Here is a 25917-nt window from a genome sequence, read left to right on the forward strand (position 1 = left end):
TCACAAGGGGACCATCACCAGGAGACCATCACCAGGGGACTGTCACTGGGAGACCATCACCAGGGGACTGTCACTGGGAGACCATCACCAGGAGACCGTCGCCGGGAGAGCATCAAGAGGGGACTGTCACCGGGACACTGTCACCAGGAGACCATCACCAAGAGACTGTCACTGGGAGACCATCACCAGTGGACCGTCACCATGACACCATCACCAGGAGACTGCCACCAGGAGACCATAACCAGGGGACTGCTACCAGGAGACCATCACCAGGAGACTGTCACCAGGAGATCATCACCAGGAGACTGTCACCAGGAGACTATCACCAGGGAACTGCCACCAGGAGACCATCACCAGGAGACTGTCACCAGGAGATCATCACCAGGGGACTGCCACCAGGAGACCATTACCAGGGGACTGCCACTGGGAGACCATCACCAGGAGACTGCCACCAGGAGACCGTCACAAGGGGACTGCCACCAGGAGACCATCACCAGGAAACTGCCACCAGGAGACCGTCACCAGGGGACTGCCACTGGGAGACCATCACCATGGGACTGCTACCAGGAGACCATCACCAGGAGACAGCCACCAGGAGACGGTCACCAGGAGACTGCCACCAGGAGACCATCACCAGGAGACAATAACCAGGGACTGCCACCAGGAGACCATCACCAGGAGACCATCACCAGGGGACTGCCACCAGGAGACCATCACCAGGGGACTGCCACCAGGAGACCATCACCAGGAGATTGTCACCAGGAGATTGTCACCAGGAGACCATCACCAGGAGACTGTCACCAGGAGACCATCACCAGGGAACTGCCACCAGGAGACCATCACCAGGAGACTGTCACTAGGAGATCATCACCAGGGGACTGCCACCAGGAGACCATTACCAGGGGACTGCCACTGGGAGACCATCACCAGGAGACTGCCACCAGGAGACCGTCACCAGGGGACTGCCACCAGGAGACCATCACCAGGAAACTGCCACCAGGAGACCGTCACCAGGGGACTGCCACTGGGAGACCATCACCATGGGACTGCTACCAGGAGACCATCACCAGGAGACAGCCACCAGGAGACTGTCACCAGGAGACTGCCACCAGGAGACCATCACCAGGGGACTGCCACCAGGAGACCATCACCAGGAGACAATAACCAGGGACTGCCACCAGGAGACCATCACCAGGGGACTGCCACCAGGAGACCATCACCAGGGGACTGCCACCAGGAGACCATCACCAGGGGACTGCCACCAGGAGACCATCACCAGGGGACTGCCACCAGGAGACTATCACCAGGGGACTGCCACCAGGAGACCATCACCAGGAGACTGTCACCAGGAGACAATCACCAGGAGACCATCACCAGGAGACCATCACCAGGGGACTGCCACCAGGGGACTGCCACCAGGAGACCGTCACCAAGGGACTGCCACCAGGAGACCGTCACCAGGGGACTGCCACCAGGAGACCGTCAACAAGGGACAGCCACCAGGAGACCATCACCAGGAAACTGCCACCAGGAGACCGTCACCAGGGGACTGCCACTGGGAGACCATCACCATGGGACTGCTACCAGGATACCATCACCAGGAGACAGCCACCAGGAGACTGTCACCAGGAGACTGCCACCAGGAGACTGCCACCAGGAGACCGTCACCAGGGGACTGCCACCAGGAGACCATCACCAGGAGACAATAACCAGGGACTGCCACCAGGAGACCATCACCAGGAGACCATCACCAGGGGACTGCCACCAGGAGACCATCACCAGGGGACTGCCACCAGGAGACCATCACCAGGAGACTGTCACCAGGAGACCATCACCAGGAGACCATCACCAGGGGACTGCCACCAGGAGACCGTCACCAAGGGAGTGCCACCAGGAGACCGTCACCAGGAGACTGTCACCGAGACACCATCACCAGGAGACTGCCACCAGGAGACCATCACCAGGAGACTGCCACCAGGAGACCGTCACCAGGAGACTGTCACCGAGACATCATCACCAGGAGACCGCCACCAGGAGACCATCACCAGGAGACTGCCACCAGGAGACCGTCACCAGGAGACTGTCACCGAGACACCATCACCAGGAGACCGCCACCAGGAGACCATCACCAGGAGACTGCCACCAGGAGACCATCACCAGGGGACCGGCATCAGGAGACTGCCACCAGGAGACCGTCACCAGGGGACTGCCACTGGGAGACCATCACCAGGAGACTGTCACCGAGACACCATCACCAGGAGACTGCCACCAGGAGACCGTCACCAGGGGACTGCCACCAGGAGACCGTCACGGGGAGACCATCACCAGGAGACCGCCACAAGGAGACTGTCACCAGGGGACTGCCACCAGGAGACCATCACCAGGAGACTGCCACTGGGAGACCATCACCAGGAGACTGTCACTGGGAGACCATCACCAGGAGACTGTCACCAGGAGACCATCTCCAGGGGACTGCCACCAGGAGACCATCACCAGGGGACTGTCACCAGGGGACCACCACCAGGAGACCGCCACCAGGAGACCGTCACCAGGAGACTGTCACCGGGAGACCATCGCCAGGGGACTGCCACCAGGAGACCATCACCAGGGGACTGCCACCAGGAGACCGTCACCAGGAGACTGTCACTGGGAGACCATCACCAGGAGACTGTCACTGGGAGACCATCACCAGGAGACTATCACTGGGAGACCATTACCAGGGGACTGCCACCGGAAGACCATCACCAGGGGACTGCCACCAGAAGACCATCACCAGGGGACTGCCACCAGGAGACCAGTACCAGGGGACTGCCACCAGGAGACCGTCACCAGGAGATTGCCACCAGGAGACCATCACCAGGAGACTGTCACTGGGAGACCGTCACCAGGAGACCATCACCAGGAGACCGCCACCAGGGGACTGCCACCAGGAGACTGTCACTGGGAGACCATCACCAGGAGACTGTCACTGGGAGACCATCACCAGGGGACTGCCACCAGGAGACCGTCACCAGGAGACTGTCACTGGGAGACCATCACCAGGGGACTGCCACCAGGAGACCATCACCAGGGGACTGCCACCAGGAGACCATCACCAGGGGACTGCCCTCAGGAGACCATCACCAGGGGACTGCCACCAGGAGACCATCACCAGGGGACTGCCACCATGAGACCATCACCAGGGGACTGCCACCAGGAGACTATCACCAGGAGACTGTCACCAGGAAACAGTCACCAGGAGACTGTCACCGGGAGACCATCACCAGGGAACTGCCACCAGGAGACCATTACCAGGGGACCGTCACCAGGAGACTGTCACTGGGAGACCATCACCAGGGGACTGCCACCAGGAGACCATTACCAGGGGACCGCCACCAGGAAACAGTCACCAGGAAACAGTCACCAGGAGACCGTCACCGGGAGACCATCACCAGGGGACTGCCACCAGGAGACCATCACCAGGGGACCGTCACCAGGAGACTGCCACCAGGAGACTGTCACCAGGGGACTGCCACCAGGAGACCATCACCAGGAGACTGTGACTGGGAGACCGTCAACAGGGAACTGCCACCAGGAGACCATCACCAGGAGACTGTCACCAGGAGACCATCACCAGGGGACTGCCACCAGGAGACCATCACCAGGGGACTGCCACCTGGAGACCATCACCAGGAGACTGCCACCAGGAGACTGTCACCAGGAGACTGTCACCAGGGGACTGCCACCAGGGGACCATCCCCAGGAGACTGCCACCAGGAGACCGTCACCTAGGAACTGCCACCAGGAGACCATCACCAGGGGACTGCCACCAGGAGACCATCACCAGGACACTGTCACTGGGAGACCATCACCAGGGGACTGCCACCAGGAGACCATCACCAGGAGACCGCTACCAGGGGACCATCACCAGGAGACCACCACCAGGAGACCATCACCAGGAGACCGCCACCAGGAGACCATCACCAGGAGACTGCCACCAGGAGACCATTACCAGGGGACCGCCACCAGGAGACCGTCACCAGGAGACTGTCACTGGGAGACCATCACCAGGAGACTGCCACCAGGAGACCATCACCAGGGGACTGCCACCAGGAGACCATCACCAGGAGACTGCCACCAGGAGACCATTACCAGGGGACCGCCACCAGGAGACCATCACCAGGAGACCGTTACCAGGGGACCGCCACCAGGAGACCGTCATCAGGAGACTGTCACTGGGAAACCATCACCAGGGGACTGTCACTGGGAAACCATCACCATGGGACTGCCACTGGGAGACCATCACCAGGAGACTGCCACCAGGGGACTGCTACCAGGAGATCGCCACCACGGGGCTGTCACCAGGACACCGTCATTGGGAGACCATCACCAGGGAGCCCCCTGTAATGTTGTATATAAAATAACAGCCATTTTTCCTTAACTCTCATCTGTGGTAATTCCATTTTCTGTAGGACTGTCTGTCAGTGTAAATTACACTTGCATTCCACTTCCTTTAAAAACTACAGCCTACTAGGATGAAGGAAGCTGCTAATTTGATTTTCTGTATGGCAGTGTAAATTACATTTGTATTCCGTTTCCTCTGAAAACTACAGCCTACTAGGATGAAGGAAGCTGCTAATTAGCAGCACGGTGGCATAGCGGTTAGCGCTCTCGCCTTGCAGCGCTGGGTCCCCTGTTCGAATCCCAGCCAGGTCAACATCTGCAAGGAGTTTGTATGTTCTCCAGTGTCTGCGTGGGTTTCCCCAGGCACTCTGGTTTCCTCCAACATCCCAAAATACAGATAAGTTAATTGTCTTCACCCTAAATAGACGCTAGACTACAACACATACACTACATGATACATACACCTAGGACATATGACTATGGTAGGGATTAGATTGTATGTAAGCGCCTCTGAGGGACAGTTAGTGACAAGACAATATACTCTTTACAGCGCTGCGGAAGATGACGGCGCTATATAAATACTAAATAATAATAAAAAAAATAATAATTTGTCTGGAACAGTCTGATGTGGGTGCATTGCTTTGGAGTCTGTATACAGCCACCTGTTGCCCCAATATACAAGTGGACTGAGTCTGGAAGGTTCAAAGCGGAACAGGAAACCTTTAGAATTTGCTTATCACAGCAAGCAAGGAATTTACAGAGGTCTGCGAACAGTGCTGACGCAATCTGGGGAAATTGGATTATTTCTGGCCTCGGGCTACAAATCTTCCTATAAAAGTCAGCATGAAAGAGTTAGAACTTGTCTTCTCCTGAAGGTAGCGCTGAGCTAGAGAGAGGTCCCTGATCCAATCAGACCCATGTCCTTCCATGACCAAGTTGGACCTTTGCCTGGTAAAAGTTCAATGTCTGTTTTGATCCCCATTTTTATTTTTGCAGACTGTCTTGTTGTGTGTCTTTGTAGCTTATATGGTGTTTTTTGTAAATATTTTTGTATACATTTCTTTCTGCACCGTTCCACTTTTTGGAATATGAAATCTTTATTTACTAAGCCTGACCTCTGATGTACTAGCAGAGCGCGTAGTCCTAGAGAGACTGCAGTGTAATTTGTGTTACAAGTTCAGGGTCTGATTGGATGCTTGGTTTGTACACCGCTACCGTGTGAGAGTTTGTGTGTGTGTGGTGTTCCCGTATTTTGGCCTAAACGCAAAGCTGACCCAAATACCAAACCGCTGGACTGAGTGCGGGCCCCTCGACAGCAGAGTGGGAATTGTTGAAGTGTCTAGCAGATGCTAGTGGTGGCAGAGTGAAGTGTTGTGAGGAGAGACAGCCTTGTGGTAGCTTGAATAAGGCTGCTTCCCCTCTCAATCTGGTCAAAACGAGAAAACCCCCAGTCAGGAACTGTCCCTGCAGGCTTGCCGTGGAGCCGGTTCCTGACATACACCCCCGGGAATGTAAGAAGACCGTCACCGGGAGACCATCACCAGGGGACCACTCCCCGGAGACCATCCTCAGGAGGACATCACCAGAAGACCACGCCCACACTCACCCTCCTGGTGGAAGAGCTGCAAGATGGCCGACTCCTGCGGGTTGAAGAACAGGGTGGCCATGTCGTTGTAGGTGTTGTTAGGACAGAAGAAAGTTCTGATGCTGGAGTTCACATCATCCGATGAGGAGACCTGAAAATACAGAACACAGTGAGCACTAGAGAAAGAGATGAGAACTGTCTGATGAATAATGCAAGTATACTGTATAGTGTTATTGTGTATATAGTGTTATATAAGATTATGCCTCTGTATTGAGAGATGACAAGGCAGTAACCGTATAGCTGTCTGCATATAGCTTTTGTCTCCTCTCCAACACCTAATCTACAGCGTTGCCCCGCCCCTGCTTCACAGCTTTCCCCGCCCCTGCCCTGCGCCAAAGCTTTCCTCGTCTCGTGTCACAACTTGCCCCGCCCGTGCGTCACAGCTTTCCCCGCCCCTGCCCTGCGCCAAAGCTTTCCCCAGCCTCACGTCACAACTTGCCCCTGCACTGTGTCACAACTTTCTGCCAGTCCCTGCCCCGCCTCACAGCTTTCCCCCCGCCCCTGCGTTACATCTTTCTCCTACCCGTGTTATGTCAGATCTTTCCCCGCCCGCATCACCCCACCACTGCCTTACAGCTTCCCTTGACCCCCTTCCCCACAGATTTCCCCAGCCTCACGTCACAACTTGCCCCTGCGCTGTGTCACAACTTTCTGCCAGTCTCTGCCCTGCCTCTTTTCCCAGCCCCTGCGCCACAGCATTCCCCCACCCCTGTGCTGTGTCAAATCTTTCCCCGCCTCGCATCACCCCACCCCACCACTGCCTTTAAGCTTATCCCCCACCCCCTACCCTGCGCCACAGCTTTCCCCGCCTCACCTCAAAACTTGCCCCTGCACTGCGCCACAACTTTCCCCCACCCCTGCGTTACAGCTTTCCCCCACCCCTGCATAAAAGCTTCCCCCCCTGCACTGCGCCACAGCATTCCCCCACCCCTGCATCACAGCATTCCCCCACCCCTGCATCACAGCATTCCCCCACCCCTGCATCACAGCTTTCCCCACCCGCATCACAGCTTTCCCCAACCCTGCCCTGTGTCACAGCTTTCCCCTGCCCCTGAATCATAGCTTCCCCCAACCCGCATCCCAGCTTAACCCTGCCCAGCGTCACAGATTTCCCCTGTGTCACTTTACCCCGCTCCCGCCCTGTGTCCCAGCTTTACCCTGCCCTGCACCACAGCTTTACCCTGCCCTGCCTCACAGCTTTCTGCCAGCCCCTGCCCTGCGTCACAGCTTTCTGCCAGCCCCTGCCCTGTCTCACAGCTTTCTGCCAGTCCCTGCCCTGCGTCACAGCTTTCTGCCAGCCACCACTCTGCATCACAGCTTTCTGCCAGCCCCTGCCCTGCATCACAGCATTCTGCCAGCCCCTGCCCTGCATCACAGCTTTCTGCCAGCCCTTGCCCTGCATCACAGCTTTCTGCCAGCCCCTGCCCTGTCTCACAGCTTTCTGCCAGTCCCTGCCCTGCGTCACAGCTTTCTGCCAGCCACCACTCTGCATCACAGCTTTCTGCCAGCCCCTGCCCTGTGTCACAGCTTTCTGCCAGCCCCTGCCCTGCGTCACAGCTTTATGCCAGCCCCTGCCCTGCGTCACAGCTTTCTGCCAGCCCCTGTCCTGCGTCACATCTTTCTGCCAGCCCCTGCCCTGTGTCACAGCTTTCTGCCAGCTCCTGTCCTGCCTCACAGCTTTCTGACAGCCCCTGCCCTGCATCACAGCTTTCTGACAGCCCCTGCCCTGCATCACAGCTTTCTGACAGCCCCTGCCCTGCATCACAGCTTTCTGCCAGCTCCTGTCCTGCCTCACAGCTTTCTGCCAGCCCCTGCCCTGCATCACAGCTTTCTGCAAGCCCCTGCCCTGCATCACAGCTTTCTGCCAGCCCCTGCCCTGCATCACAGCTTTCTGCCAGCCCCTGCCCTGCATCACAGCTTTCTGTCAGCCCCTGCCCTGCGTCACAGCTTTCTGCCAGCCCCTGCCCTGCGTCACAGCTTTCTGCCAGCCCCTGCCCTGCGTCACAGCTTTCTGCCAGCCCCTGCCCTGCATCACAGCGTTCTGCCAACCCCTGCCCTGCATCACAGCTTTCTGCCAGCCCCTGCCCTGCATCACAGCTTTCTGCCAGCCCCTGCCCTGCCTCAAAGCTTTCTGCCAGTCCCTGCCCTGCATCACAGCTTTCTGCCAGCTCCTGTCCTGCGTCACAGCTTTCTGCCAGCCCCTGCCCTGCATCACAGCTTTCTGCCAGCCCCTACTCTGCATCACAGCCTTCTGCCAGCCTCTGCCTCACAGCTTTCTGACAGCCCCTGCCCTGCGTCACAGCTTTCTGCCAGCCCCTGCCCTGCGTCACAGCTTTCTGACAGCCCCTGCCCTGCCTCACAGCTTTCTGCCAGCCCCTGCCCTGCCTCACAGCTTTCTGCCAGCCCCTGCCCTGCATCACAGCTTTCTGCCAGCCCCTGCCCTGCGTCACAGCTTTCTGCCAGCTCCTGTCCTGCGTCACAGCTTTCTGCCAGCCCCTGCCCTGCGTCACAGCTTTCTGCCAGCTCCTGCCCTGCGTCACAGCTTTCTGCCAGCCCCTGCCCTGCATCACAGCTTTCTGCCAGCTCCTGCCCTGCATCACAGCTTTCTGCCAGCCCCTGCCCTGCATCACAGCTTTCTACCAGCTCCTGTCCTGCATCACAGCTTTCTGCCAGCCCCTGCCCTGCATCACAGCTTTCTGCCAGCCCCTACTCTGCATCACAGCCTTCAGCCAGCCTCTGCCTCACAGCTTTCTGACAGCCCCTGCCCTGCGTCACAGCTTTCTGACAGCCCCTGCTCTGCGTCACAGCTTGCTGCCAGCCCCTGCCCTGCCTCACAGCTTCCTGCCAGCCCCTGCCCTGCATCACAGCTTTCTGCCAGCCCCTGCCCTGCATCACAGCTTTCTGCCAGCTCCTGTCCTGCGTCACAGCTTTCTGCCAGCCCCTGCCCTGCGTCACAGCTTTCTGCCAGCTCCTGCCCTGCGTCACAGCTTTCTGCCAGCCCCTGCTCTGCATCACAGCTTTCTGCCAGCTCCTGCCCTGCATCACAGCTTTCTGCCAGCCCCTGGCCTGCATCACAGCTTTCTGCCAGCTCCTGTCCTGCATCACAGCTTTCTGCCAGCCCCTGCACTGCATCACAGCTTTCTGCCAGCCCCTACTCTGCATCACAGCCTTCTGCCAGCCTCTGCCTCACAGCTTTCTGACAGCCCATGTCCTGCGTCACAGCTTTCTGCCAGCCCCTGCCCTGCGTCACAGCTTTCTGCCAGCCCCTGCCCTGCCTCACAGCTTTCTGACAGCCCCTGCCCTGCGTCACAGCTTTCTGCCAGCCCCTGCCCTGCGTCACAGCTTTCTGCCAGCCCCTGCCCTGCATCACCGCTTTCTGCCAGCTCCTGTCCTGCATCACAGCTTTCTGCCAGCCCCTGCCCTGCATCACAGCTTTCTGCCAGCCCCTGCCCTGCATCACAGCTTTCTGCCAGCCCCTGCCCTGCATCACAGCTTTCTGCCAGCCCCTACTCTGTATCACAGCCTTCTGCCAGCCTCTGCCTCACAGCTTTCTGACAGCCCCTGCCCTGCGTCACAGCTTTCTGCCAGCCCCTGCCCTGCCTCACAGCTTTCTGCCAGCCCCTGCCCTGCATCACAGCTTTCTGACAGCCCCTGCCCTGCGTCACAGCGTTCTGCCAGCCCCTGCCCTGCGTCACAGCTTTCTGCCAGCCCCTGCCCTGCCTCACAGTTTTCTGCCAGCCCCTGCCCTGCATCACAGCTTTCTGCCAGCCCCTGCCCTGCATCACAGCTTTCTGCCAGCTCCTGTCCTGCGTCACAGCTTTCTGCCAGCCCCTGCCCTGCGTCACAGCTTTCTGCCAGCCCCTGCCCTGCATCACAGCTTTCTGCCAGCTCCTGCCCTGCGTCACAGCTTTCTGCCAGCCCCTGCCCTGCATCACAGCTTTCTGCCAGCTCCTGCCCTGCATCACAGCTTTCTGCCAGCCCCTGCCCTGCATCACAGCTTTCTGCCAGCTCCTGTCCTGCATCACAGCTTTCTGCCAGCCCCTGCCCTGCATCACAGCTTTCTGCCAGCCCCTACTCTGCATCACAGCCTTCTGCCAGCCTCTGCCTCACAGCTTTCTGACAGCCCATGTCCTGCGTCACAGCTTTCTGCCAGCCCCTGCCCTGCGTCACAGCTTTCTGCCAGCCCCTGCCCTGCCTCACAGCTTTCTGACAGCCCCTGCCCTGCGTCACAGCTTTCTGCCAGCCCCTGCCCTGCGTCACAGCTTTCTGCCAGCCCCTGCCCTGCATCACAGCTTTCTGCTAGCTCCTGTCCTGCATCACAGCTTTCTGCCAGCCCCTGCCCTGCATCACAGCTTTCTGCCAGCCCCTGCCCTGCATCACAGCTTTCTGCCAGCCCCTGCCCTGCATCACAGCTTTCTGCCAGCCCCTACTCTGTATCACAGCCTTCTGCCAGCCTCTGCCTCACAGCTTTCTGCCAGCCCCTGCCCTGCATCACAGCTTTCTGCCAGCCCCTGCCCTGCCTCACAGCTTTCTGCCAGCCCCTGCCCTGCATCACAGCTTTCTGACAGCCCCTGCCCTGCGTCACAGCTTTCTGCCAGCCCCTGCCCTGCGTCACAGTATTCTGCCAGCCCCTGCCCTGCCTCACCGTTTTCTGCCAGCCCCTGCCCTGCATCACAGCTTTCTGCCAGCCCCTGCCCTGCATCACAGCTTTCTGCCAGCTCCTGTCCTGCGTCACAGCTTTCTGCCAGCCCCTGCCCTGCGTCACAGCTTTCTGCCAGCTCCTGTCCTGCGTCACAGCTTTCTGCCAGCCCCTGTCCTGCATCACAGCTTTCTGCCAGCTCCTGCCCTGCATCACAGCTTTCTGCCAGCCCCTGCATCACAGCTTTCTGCCAGCTCCTGTCCTGCATCACAGCTTTCTGCCAGCCCCTGCCCTGCATCACAGCTTTCTGCCAGCCCCTACTCTGCATCACAGCCTTCTGCCAGCCTCTGCCTCACAGCTTTCTGCCAGCCCCTGCCCTGCCTCACAGCTTTCTGCCAGCCCCTGCCCTGTGTCACAGCTTTCTGCCAGCCCCTGCCCTGCCTCACAGCTTTCTGCCAGCCCCTGCCCTGCATCACAGCTTTCTGCCAGCCCCTGCCCTGCATCACAGCTTTCTGCCAGCTCCTGTCCTGCGTCACAGCTTTCTGCCAGCCCCTGCCCTGCGTCGCAGCTTTCTGCCAGCTCCTGCCCTGCATCACAGCTTTCTGCCAGCCCCTGCTCTGCATCACAGCTTTCTGCCAGCTCCTGCCCTGCATCACAGCTTTCTGCCAGCCCCTGCCCTGCATCACAGCTTTCTGCCAGCTCCTGTCCTGCATCACAGCTTTCTGCCAGCCCCTGCCCTGCATCACAGCTTTCTGCCAGCCCCTACTCTGCATCACAGCCTTCTGCTAGCCTCTGCCTCACAGCTTTCTGACAGCCCCTGCCCTGCGTCACAGCTTTCTGCCAGCCCCTGCCTTGCGTCACAGCTTTCTGCAAGCCCCTGCCCTGCCTCACAGCTTTCTGCCAGCCCCTGCCCTGCATCACAGCTTTCTGCCAGCCCCTGCCCTGCATCACAGCTTTCTGCCAGCTCCTGCCCTGCGTCACAGCTTTCTGCCAGCCCCTGCATCACAGCTTTCTGCCAGCTCCTGCCCTGCATCACAGCTTTCTGCCAGCCCCTGCCCTGCATCACAGCTTTCTGCCAGCCCCTGCCCTGCATCACAGCTTTCTGCCAGCCCCTGCCCTGCGTCACAGCTTTTTGCCAGCCCCTGCCCTGCATCACAGCTTTCTGCCAGCCCCTGCCCTGCATCACAGCTTTCTGCCAGCCCCTGCCCTGCGTCACAGCTTTCTGCCAGCCCCTGCCCTGCGTCACAGCTTTCTGCCAGCCCCTGTCCTGCATCACAGCTTTCTGCCAGCTTCTGCCCTGTGTCACAGCTTTCTGCCAGCCCCTGCCCTGCGTCACAGCTTTCTGCCAGCCCCTGCCCTGCGTCACAGCTTTCTGCCAGCCCTTGCCCTGCATCACAGCTTTCTGCCAGCCCCTGCATCACAACTTTCTGCCAGCCCTTGCCCTGCATCACAGCTTTCTGCCAGCCCCTGCCCTGCGTCACAGCTTTCTGCCAGCCCCTGCCCTGCATCACAGCTTTCTGCCAGCCCCTGCATTACAACTTTCTGCCAGCCCCTGCCCTGCATCACAGCTTTCTGCCAGCCCCTGCCCTGCATCATAGCTTTCTGCCAGCCCCTGCCCTGCGTCACAGCTTCCTGCCAGCCCCTGCCCTGCGTCACAGCTTCCTGCCAGCCCCTGCCCTGCATCACAGCTTTCTGCCAGCCCCTGCATTACAACTTTCTGCCAGCCCCTGCCCTGCATCACAGCTTTCTGCCAGCCCCTGCCCTGCATCATAGCTTTCTGCCAGCCCCTGCCCTGCGTCACAGCTTCCTGCCAGCCCCTGCCCTGCGTCACAGCTTCCTGCCAGCCCCTGCCCTGCGTCACAGCTTTCTGCCAGCCCCTACCCTGCGTTACAGCTTTCTGCCAACCCCTGCCCTGCGTCACAGCTTTCTGCCAGCCCCTGCCCTGCATCACAGCTTTCTGCCAGCCCCTGCGTCACAGCTTTCTGCCAGCCCCTGCGTCACAGCTTTCTGCCAGCACCTGCCCTGCGTCACAGCTTTCTGCCAGCCCCTGCCCTGCGTTACAGCTTTCTGCCAGCCCCTGCCCTGTATAACAGATTTCCCAGCCCCAGCAGGGGCACAGGAAGCCGGGCAAGGGCTCAGACAGCGAGGTAGGGGCACAAACAGCCAGGCAGGGGCACAGACAGCCAGGTGGGGACACAGACAGCCAGGCAGGGGCACAGACAGCCAGGCAGGGACACAGACAGCCAGGTAGGGGCACAGACAGGTAGGGACACAGAAAGCCAGGCAGGGACACAGACAGCCAGGTAGGGACACAGACAGCCATGTAGGGGCACAGAAAGCCCAGCAGGGACACAGAAAGCCAGGTAGGGGCACAGAAAGCCCAACAGGGACACAGACAGCCAGATAGGGGCACAGCCAGCCAGGTAGGGACACAGAAAGCCAGGTAGGGACACAGACAGCAAGGTAGGGGCATAGAAAGCCAGGCAGGGACACAGACAGCCAGGTAGGGGCACAGACAGCCAGATAGGGGCACAGACAGCCAGGTAGGGGCACAGAACGCCCAGCAGGGACATAGACGGCTAGGTAAGGACACAAACAGTGGTAAATACACAATGTTTAGTAGTCAGCCATGTTAGATGTAAGGAGGAGGAAGTACCAGCGTGGTGATGCTGACATTACTCCAGGTGCTGGAAGGAGACAGTCTGCGACATTCACCGAGGACCATCGAGGAGACAAAGACCACCACTGTGGTTACCAGAGAGACCAGCAGACTCTCACACACCCTACAAGACAGGAACATAAATACTGGGATCAAATGTGCATCATCAATAACATCCCCCAACACACAATACTGTACTCCCTGATCTCTCTGTGATCTCTATACATCACACACTGATCTCTATACACCACACTGACCTATCACTGATCTCTATACATCACACACTGACCTATCACTGATATCTATACATCACACACTGACCTATCACTGATCTCTATACATCACACACTGACCTATCACTGATCTCTATACACACTGACCTATCACTGATCTCTATACATCACACACTGACCTATCACTGATCTCTATACATCACACACTGACCTATCACTGATCTCTATATAATGTGTGATAATATAATAATAATGTGAACATTTGTATAGCGCTTTTCTCCTGTCGGACTCAAAGCGCTCAAGAGCTGCAGCCACTGGGGCGCGCTCAGCAGGCCACCCTGCAGTGTTAGGGAGTCTTGCCTTGAACTCCTTACTGAATAGGTACTTGACCTAGCCAGGATTCGAACCATGGTCTCCCATGTCAAAGGCAGAGCCCTTAACCAGTACACTATCCAGCCACTGCTATACATCTATACACTGCTATACATCACACACTGACCAATCACTGATTTCTATACATCACACACTGACCAATCACTGATCTCTATACATCACACACTGACCTATCACTGATCTCTATACATCACACACAGACCTATCACTGATCTCTATACATCACACACTGACCAATCACTGATCTCTATACATCACACACTGACCTATCACTGATCTCAATACATCACACACTGACCTATCACTGATCTCTATACACACTGACCTATCACTGATCTCTATACATCACACACTGACCTATCACTGATCTTTATGCATCACACACTGACCTATCACTGATCTCTATACACACTGACCTATCACTGGTCTCTATACATTACACTGACCTATCACTGATCTCTGTACATCACACACTGACCTATCACTGATCTCTATACATCACACACTGACCTATCACTGATCTCTATACATCACACTGACCTATCACTGATCTCTACACACCACACACTGACCTATCACTGATCTCTGTACATCACACACTGACCTATCACTGACCTCTATACACACTGACCTATCACTGATCTCTATACACACTGACCTATCACTGATCTCTATACACACTGACCTATCACTGATCTCTATACATCACACTGACCTATCACTGATCTCTATACACACTGACCTATCACTGATCTCTATATACCACAATGACCTATCACTGATCTCTATACATCACACACTGACCTATCACTGATCTCTATACATCACACACTGACCTATCACTGACCTCTATACATCACACACTGACCTATCACTGATCTCTATACATCACACACTGACCTATCACTGATCTCTATACACACTGACCTATCACTGATCTCTATACATCACACACTGACCAATCACTGATCTCTATACATCACACACTGACCTATCACTGATCTCAATACATCACACACTGACCTATCACTGATCTCTATACACACTGACCTATCACTGATCTCTATACATCACACACTGACCTATCACTGATCTCTATACACACTGACCTATCACTGATCTCTATACATCACACTGACCTATCACTGATCTCTATACACCACACTGACCTATCACTGATCTCTATACATCACACACTGTCCAATCACTGATCTCTATACATCACACACTGACCTATCACTGATCTCTATACATCACACACTGACCTATCACTGATCTCTATACATCACACACTGACCTATCACTGATCTCTATAAACCACACACTGACCTATCACTGATCTCTATACACACTGACCTATCACTGATCTCTATACATCACACACTGACCTATCACTGATCTCTATACACACTGACCTATCACTGATCTCTATACACCACACTGACCTATCACTGATCTCTATACACACTGACCTATCACAGATCTCTATACATCACACACTGACCCATCACTGATCTCTATACATCACAAACTGACCTATCACTGATCTCTATACACACTGACAAATCACTGATCTCTATACACACTGACCTATCACTGATCTCTATACACACTGACCTATCACTGATCTCTATACATCACACACTGACCTATCACTGATCTCTATACATCACACTGACCTATTACTGATCTCTATACATCACAAACTGACCTATCACTGATCTCTATACACACTGACCTATCACTGATCTCTATACATCACACACTGACCTATCACTGATCTCTATACACACTGACCTATCACTGATCTCTATACATCACACACTGACCTATTACTGATCTCTATATACAGTGACCTATCACTGATCTCTATACACCACACTGACCTATCACTGATCTCTATACATCACACACTGTCCAATCACTGATCTCTATACATACTGACCTATTACTGATCTCTATACATCACACACTGACCTATCACTGATCTCTATACACCACACACTGACCTATCACTGATCTCTATACACACTGACTTATCACTGATCTCTATACACACTGACCTATCACTGATCTCTATACACACTGACCTATCACTGATCTCTATACACCACACACTGACCTATCACTGATCTCTATACATCACACTGACCTATCACTGATCTCTATACACACTGTCCTATCACTGATCTCTATACACACTGACCTATCACTGATCTCTATACATCACACACTGACCTATTACTGATCTCTATATACACTGACCTATCACTGATCTCTATACACCACACTGACCTATCACTGATCTCTATACATCACACACTGTCCAATCACTGATCTCTATAAATACTGACCTATCACTGATCTCTATACATCACACACTGACCTATCACTGATCTCTATACACACTGACCTATCACTGATCTCTATACACACTGACCTGTCACTGATCTCTATACACACTGACCTATCACTGATCTCTATACATCACACACTGACCTATCACTGATCTCTATACATCACACACTGACCTATCACTGATCTCTATACACACTGACCTATCACTGATCTCTATACATCACACACTGACCTATCACTGATCTCTATACACCACACACTGACCTATCACTGATCTCTATACATCACACACTGACCTATCACTGATCTCTATATAATGTGTGATAATATAATAATAATGTGAACATTTGTATAGCGCTTTTCTCCTGTCGGACTCAAAGCGCTCAAGAGCTGCAGCCACTGGGGCGCGCTCAGCAGGCCACCCTGCAGTGTTAGGGAGTCTTGCCTTGAACTCCTTACTGAATAGGTACTTGACCTAGCCAGGATTCGAACCCTGGTCTCCCATGTTCAAGGCAGTGCCCTTAACCAGTACACTATCCAGCCACTGCTATACATCTATACACTGCTATACATCACACACTGACCAATCACTGATTTCTATACATCACACACTGACCAATCACTGATCTCTATACATCACACACTGACCTATCACTGATCTCTATACATCACACACTGACCTATCACTGATCTCTATACACCACACACTGACCTATCACTGATCTCTATACATCACACTGACCTATCACTGATCTCTATACATCACACACTGACCTATCACTGATCTCTATACATCACACTGACCTATCACTGATTTCTATACATCACACACTGACCAATCACTGATCTCTATACATCACACACTGACCTATCACTGATCTCTATACACCACACACTGACCTATCACTGATCTCTATACATCACACTGACCAATCACTGATTTCTATACATCACATACTGACCTATCACTGATCTCTATACATCACACACTGACCAATCACTGATCTCTATACATCACACACTGACCTATCACTGATCTCTATACATCACACACTGACCAATCACTGATCTCTATACATCACACTGACCTATCACTGATCTCAATACATCACACACTGACCTATCACTGCTCTCTATACATCACACACTGACCTATCACTGATCTCTATACATCACACACTGACCTATCACTGATCTCTATACATCACACTGACCTATCACTGATCTCTATACATCACACACTGACCTATCACTGATCTCTATACATCACACACTGACCTATCACTGATCTCAATACATCACACACTGACCTATCACTGATCTCTATACACACTGACCTATCACTGATCTCTATACATCACACACTGACCTATCACTGATCTCTATACACACTGACCTATCACTGATCTCTATACATCACACACTGACCTATCACTGATCTTTATGCATCACACACTGACCTATCACTGATCTCTATACACACTGACCTATCACTGATCTCTATACATTACACTGACCTATCACTGATCTCTGTACATCACACACTGACCTATCACTGATCTCTATACATCACACACTGACCTATCACTGATCTCTATACATCACACTGACCTATCACTGATCTCTGTACATCACACACTGACCTATCACTGATCTCTACACACCACACACTGACCTATCACTGATCTCTATACATCACACACTGACCTATAACTGACCTCTATACACACTGACCTATCACTGATCTCTATACACACTGACCTATCACTGATCTCTATACACACTGACCTATCACTGATCTCTATACATCACACTGACCTATCACTGATCTCTATACACACTGACCTATCACTGATCTCTATATACCACAATGACCTATCACTGATCTCTATACATCACACACTGACCTATCACTGATCTCTATACATCACACACTGACCTATCACTGACCTCTATACATCACACACTGACCTATCACTGATCTCTATACATCACACACTGACCTATCACTGATCTCTATACACACTGACCTATCACTGATCTCAATACACCACACACTGACCTATCACTGATCTCTATACACACTGACCTATCACTGATCTCTATACATCACACACTGACCTATCACTGATCTCTATACACACTGACCTATCACTGATCTCTATACACACTGACCTATCACTGATCTCTATACACACTGACCTATCACTGATCTCTATACATCACACACTGACCTATCACTGATCTCTATACACACTGACCTATCACTGATCTCTATACATCACACTGACCTATCACTGATCTCTATACACCACACTGACCTATCACTGATCTCTATACATCACACACTGTCCAATCACTGATCTCTATACATCACACACTGACCTATCACTGATCTCTATACATCACACACTGACCTATCACTGATCTCTATACATCACACACTGACCTATCACTGACCTCTATACATCACACACTGACATATCACTGATCTCTATACACACTGACCTATCACTGATCTCTATACATCACACACTGACCTATCACTGATCTCTATACATCACACACTGACATATCACTGATCTCTATACACACTGACCTATCACTGATCTCTATACACACTGACCTATCACTGATCTCTATACATCACACACTGACCTATCACTGATCTCTATACACACTGACCTATCACTGATCTCTATACACCACACTGACCTATCACTGATCTCTATACACACTGACCTATCACAGATCTCTATACATCACACACTGACCCATCACTGATCTCTATACATCACAAACTGACCTATCACTGATCTCTATACACACTGACAAATCACTGATCTCTATACACACTCTCCTATCACTGATCTCTATACACACTGACCTATCACTGATCTCTATACATCACACACTGACCTATCACTGATCTCTATACATCACACACTGACCTATCACTGATCTCTATACATCACACTGACCTATTACTGATCTCTATACATCACACACTGACCTATCACTGATCTCTATACACACTGACCTATCACTGATCTCTATACATCACACACTGACCTATCACTGATCTCTATACACACTGACCTATCACTGATCTCTATACATCACACACTGACCTATTACTGATCTCTATATACAGTGACCTATCACTGATCTCTATACACCACACTGACCTATCACTGATCTCTATACATCACACACTGTCCAATCACTGATCTCTATACATACTGACCTATTACTGATCTCTATACATCACACACTGACCTATCACTGATCTCTATACACCACACACTGACCTATCACTGATCTCTATACACACTGACCTATCACTGATCTCTATACACACTGACCTATCACTGATCTCTATACACACTGACCTATCACTGATCTCTATACACCACACACTGACCTATCACTGATCTCTATACATCACACTGACCTATCACTGATCTCTATACACACTGTCCTATCACTGATCTCTATACACACTGACCTATCACTGATCTCTATACATCACACACTGACCTATTACTGATCTCTATATACACTGACCTATCACTGATCTCTATACACCACACTGACCTATCACTGATCTCTATACATCACACACTGTCCAATCACTGATCTCTATAAATACTGACCTATCACTGATCTCTATACATCACACACTGACCTATCACTGATCTCTATACACACTGACCTATCACTGATCTCTATACACACTGACCTGTCACTGATCTCTATACACACTGACCTATCACTGATCTCTATACACCACACACTGACCTATCACTGATCTCTATACATCAAACTGACCTATCACTGATCTCTATACACACTGACCTATCACTGATCTCTATACACACTGACCTATCACTGATCTCTATACATCACACACTGACCTATCACTGATCTCTATACACACTGACCTATCACTGATCTCTATACACCACACTGACCTATCACTGATCTCTATACATCACACACTGTCCAATCACTGATCTCTATAAATACTGACCTATCACTGATCTCTATACATCACACACTGACCTATCACTGATCTCTATACACACTGACCTATCACTGATCTCTATACACACTGACCTGTCACTGATCTCTATACACACTGACCTATCACTGATCTCTATACACCACACACTGACCTATCACTGATCTCTATACATCAAACTGTCCTATCACTGATCTCTATACACACTGACCTATCACTGATCTCTATACACACTGACCTATCACTGATCTCTATACATCACACACTGACCTATCACTGATCTCTATACACACTGACCTATCACTGATCTCTATACACACTGACCTATCACTGATCTCTATACATCACACACTGACCTATCACTGATCTCTATACACCACACTGACCTAACACTGATCTCTATACATCACACTGATGTATCACTGATCTCTATACATCACACACTGACCTATCACTAATCTCTATACATCATACACTGACCAATCACTGATCTCTATACATCACACACTGACCTATCACTGATCTCTATACATCACACACTGACCTATCACTAATCTCTATACATCACACACTGACCTATCACTGATCTCTATACATACTGACCTATCACTGATCTCTATACGTCACACACTAACCTATCACTGATCTCTATACATCACACACTGACCTATCACTGATCTCTATACACCACACATTGACCTATCACTGATCTCTATACACACTGGCCAATCACTGCTCTCTACACATCACACACTGACCTATCACTGATCTCTATACATCACACTGACCTATCACTGATCTCTATACATCACACACTGACCTATCACTGATCTCTATACATCACACAATGACCTATCACTGATCTCTATACATCACACACTGACCTATCACTGATCTCTATACATCACACACTGACCTATCACTGATCTCTATACATCACACAATGACCTATCACTGATCTCTATACATCACACACTGACCTATCACTGATCTCTATACATCACACACTGACCTATCGCTGATCTCCATACATCACACACTGACCTATCACTGATCTCTATACACACTGACCTATCACTGATCTCTATACATCACACACTGACCTATCACTGATCTCTATACATCACACACTGAACTATCACTAATCTCTATACACCACACACTGACCTATCACTGATCTCTATACACCACACTGACCTATCACTGATCTCTATACACACTGACCTATCACTGATCTCTATACATCACACACTGACCTATCACTGATTTTTATACATACTGACCTATCACTGATCTATATACATCACACACTGACCTATCACTGATCTCTATACACACTGACCTATCACTGATCTCTATACATCACACACTGACCTATCACTGATCTCTATACACACTGATCTCTATACATCACACACTGACCTCTATACATCACACAATGACCTATCACTGATCTCTATACATCACACACTGACCTATCACTGATCTCTATACATCACACACTGACCTATCACTGATCTCAATACACACTGACCTATCACTGATCTCTATACATCACACACTGACCTATCACTGATCTCTATACACACTGACCTATCACTGATCTCTATACACACTGACCTATCACTGATCTCTATACACCACACACTGACCTATCACTGATCTCTATACATCACACACTGACTTATCACTGATCTCTATACACACTGACCTATCACTGATCTCTATACACACTGACCTATCACTGATCTCTATACACCACACACTGACCTATCACTGATCTCTATACATCACACACTGACTTATCACTGATCTCTATACACACTGACCTATCACTGATCTCTATACACACTGACCTATCACTGATCTCTATACATTACACACTGACCTATCACTGATCTCTATACATCACACACTGACCTATCACTGATCTCTATACATCACACACTGACCTATCACTGATCTCTCTACATCACACACTGACCTATCACTGATCTCTATACACACTGACCTATCACTGATCTCTATACACCACACTGACCTATCACTGATCTCTATACATCACACACTGACCTATCACTGATCTCTATACATCACACACTGACCTATCACTGATCTCTATACACACTGACCTATCACTGATCTCTATACACACTGACCTATCACTGATCTCTATACACACTGACCTATCACTGATCTCTATACATCACACACTGACCTATCACTGATCTCTATACATCACACACTGACCTATCACTGATCTCTATACACCACACACTGACCTATCACTGATCTCTATACATCACACACTGACCTATTACTGATCTCTATACATCACACACTGACCTATCACTGATCCCTATACATCACACACTGACCTATCACTGATCTCTATACACACTGACCTATCACTGATCTCTATACACACTGACCTATCACTGATCTCTATACATCACACACTGACTTATCACTGATCTCTATGCACACTGACCTATCACTGATCTCTATACACACTGACCTATCACTGATCTCTATACATCACACACTGACCTATCACTGATCTCTATACATCACACACTGACCTATCACTGATCTCTATACATCACACTGACCTATCACTGATCTCTATACACCACACACTGACCTATCACTGATTTCTATACATCACACACTGACTTATCACTGATCTCTATGCACACTGACCTATCACTGATCTCTATACACACTGACCTATCACTGATCTCAATACACCACACACTGACCTATCACTGATCTCAATACACCACACACTGACCTATCACTGATCTCAATACACCACACACTGACCAATCATTGATCTCTATACATCACACACTGACCTATCACTGATCTCTATACATCACACACTGACCTATCACTGATCTCTATACATCACACACTGACCTATCACTGATCTCTATACACACTGACCTATCACTGATCTCTATACATCACACACTGACCTATCACTGATCTCTATACATCACACACTGACCTATCACTGATCTCTATACATCACACACTGACCTATCACTGATCTCTATATAATGTGTGCTAATATAATAATAATGTGAACATTTGTATAGCGCTTTTCTCCTGTCGGACTCAAAGCGCTCAAGAGCTGCAGCCACTGGGGCGCGCTCAGCAGGCCACCCTGCAGTGTTAGGGAGTCTTGCCTTGAACTCCTTACTGAATAGGTACTTGACCTAGCCAGGATTCGAACCATGGTCTCCCATGTCAAAGGCAGAGCCCTTAACCAGTACACTATCCAGCCACTGCTATACATCTATACACTGCTATACATCACACACTGACCAATCACTGATTTCTATACATCACACACTGACCAATCACTGATCTCTATACATCACACACTGACCTATCACTGATCTCTATACATCACACACAGACCTATCACTGATCTCTATACATCACACACTGACCAATCACTGATCTCTATACATCACACACTGACCTATCACTGATCTCAATACATCACACACTGACCTATCACTGATCTCTATACACACTGACCTATCACTGATCTCTATACATCACACACTGACCTATCACTGATCTTTATGCATCACACACTGACCTATCACTGATCTCTATACACACTGACCTATCACTGGTCTCTATACATTACACTGACCTATCACTGATCTCTGTACATCACACACTGACCTATCACTGATCTCTATACATCACACACTGACCTATCACTGATCTCTATACATCACACTGACCTATCACTGATCTCTACACACCACACACTGACCTATCACTGATCTCTGTACATCACACACTGACCTATCACTGACCTCTATACACACTGACCTATCACTGATCTCTATACACACTGACCTATCACTGATCTCTATACACACTGACCTATCACTGATCTCTATACATCACACTGACCTATCACTGATCTCTATACACACTGACCTATCACTGATCTCTATATACCACAATGACCTATCACTGATCTCTATACATCACACACTGACCTATCACTGATCTCTATACATCACACACTGACCTATCACTGACCTCTATACATCACACACTGACCTATCACTGATCTCTATACATCACACACTGACCTATCACTGATCTCTATACATCACACACTGGGCTATCACTGATCTCTATACACACTGACCTATCACTGATCTCTATACATCACACACTGACCAATCACTGATCTCTATACATCACACACTGACCTATCACTGATCTCAATACATCACACACTGACCTATCACTGATCTCTATACACACTGACCTATCACTGATCTCTATACATCACACACTGACCTATCACTGATCTCTATACACACTGACCTATCACTGATCTCTATACATCACACTGACCTATCACTGATCTCTATACACCACACTGACCTATCACTGATCTCTATACATCACACACTGTCCAATCACTGATCTCTATACATCACACACTGACCTATCACTGATCTCTATACATCACACACTGACCTATCACTGATCTCTATACATCACACACTGACCTATCACTGATCTCTATAAACCACACACTGACCTATCACTGATCTCTATACACACTGACCTATCACTGATCTCTATACATCACACACTGACCTATCACTGATCTCTATACACACTGACCTATCACTGATCTCTATACACCACACTGACCTATCACTGATCTCTATACACACTGACCTATCACAGATCTCTATACATCACACACTGACCCATCACTGATCTCTATACATCACAAACTGACCTATCACTGATCTCTATACACACTGACAAATCACTGATCTCTATACACACTGACCTATCACTGATCTCTATACACACTGACCTATCACTGATCTCTATACATCACACACTGACCTATCACTGATCTCTATACATCACACTGACCTATTACTGATCTCTATACATCACAAACTGACCTATCACTGATCTCTATACACACTGACCTATCACTGATCTCTATACATCACACACTGACCTATCACTGATCTCTATACACACTGACCTATCACTGATCTCTATACATCACACACTGACCTATTACTGATCTCTATATACAGTGACCTATCACTGATCTCTATACACCACACTGACCTATCACTGATCTCTATACATCACACACTGTCCAATCACTGATCTCTATACATACTGACCTATTACTGATCTCTATACATCACACACTGACCTATCACTGATCTCTATACACCACACACTGACCTATCACTGATCTCTATACACACTGACTTATCACTGATCTCTATACACACTGACCTATCACTGATCTCTATACACACTGACCTATCACTGATCTCTATACACCACACACTGACCTATCACTGATCTCTATACATCACACTGACCTATCACTGATCTCTATACACACTGTCCTATCACTGATCTCTATACACACTGACCTATCACTGATCTCTATACATCACACACTGACCTATTACTGATCTCTATATACACTGACCTATCACTGATCTCTATACACCACACTGACCTATCACTGATCTCTATACATCACACACT

The 25917-nt window shown here is 50.5% G+C and overlaps 1 protein-coding gene across 1 annotated transcript in view; it reads right to left on the reverse strand.

The window, feature by feature from the left end:
* The window catches only part of CLCN6 (chloride voltage-gated channel 6), a 282298-nt gene that overhangs the window by 50559 nt on the left and 205822 nt on the right, over positions 1-25917 (reverse strand). Inside the window, exons 13-14 of the mRNA XM_068238749.1 lie at positions 13324-13450; positions 5990-6119 (exon numbers count right to left, since the gene is read on the reverse strand). Coding sequence (XP_068094850.1) covers positions 5990-6119; positions 13324-13450 — 257 coding nt within the window. The remainder of the gene's footprint in view (positions 1-5989; positions 6120-13323; positions 13451-25917) is intronic.

Source organism: Hyperolius riggenbachi, chromosome 6 (genome assembly GCF_040937935.1).
Source record: "Hyperolius riggenbachi isolate aHypRig1 chromosome 6, aHypRig1.pri, whole genome shotgun sequence".
NCBI classification, from domain to species: Eukaryota; Metazoa; Chordata; class Amphibia; order Anura; family Hyperoliidae; genus Hyperolius; species Hyperolius riggenbachi.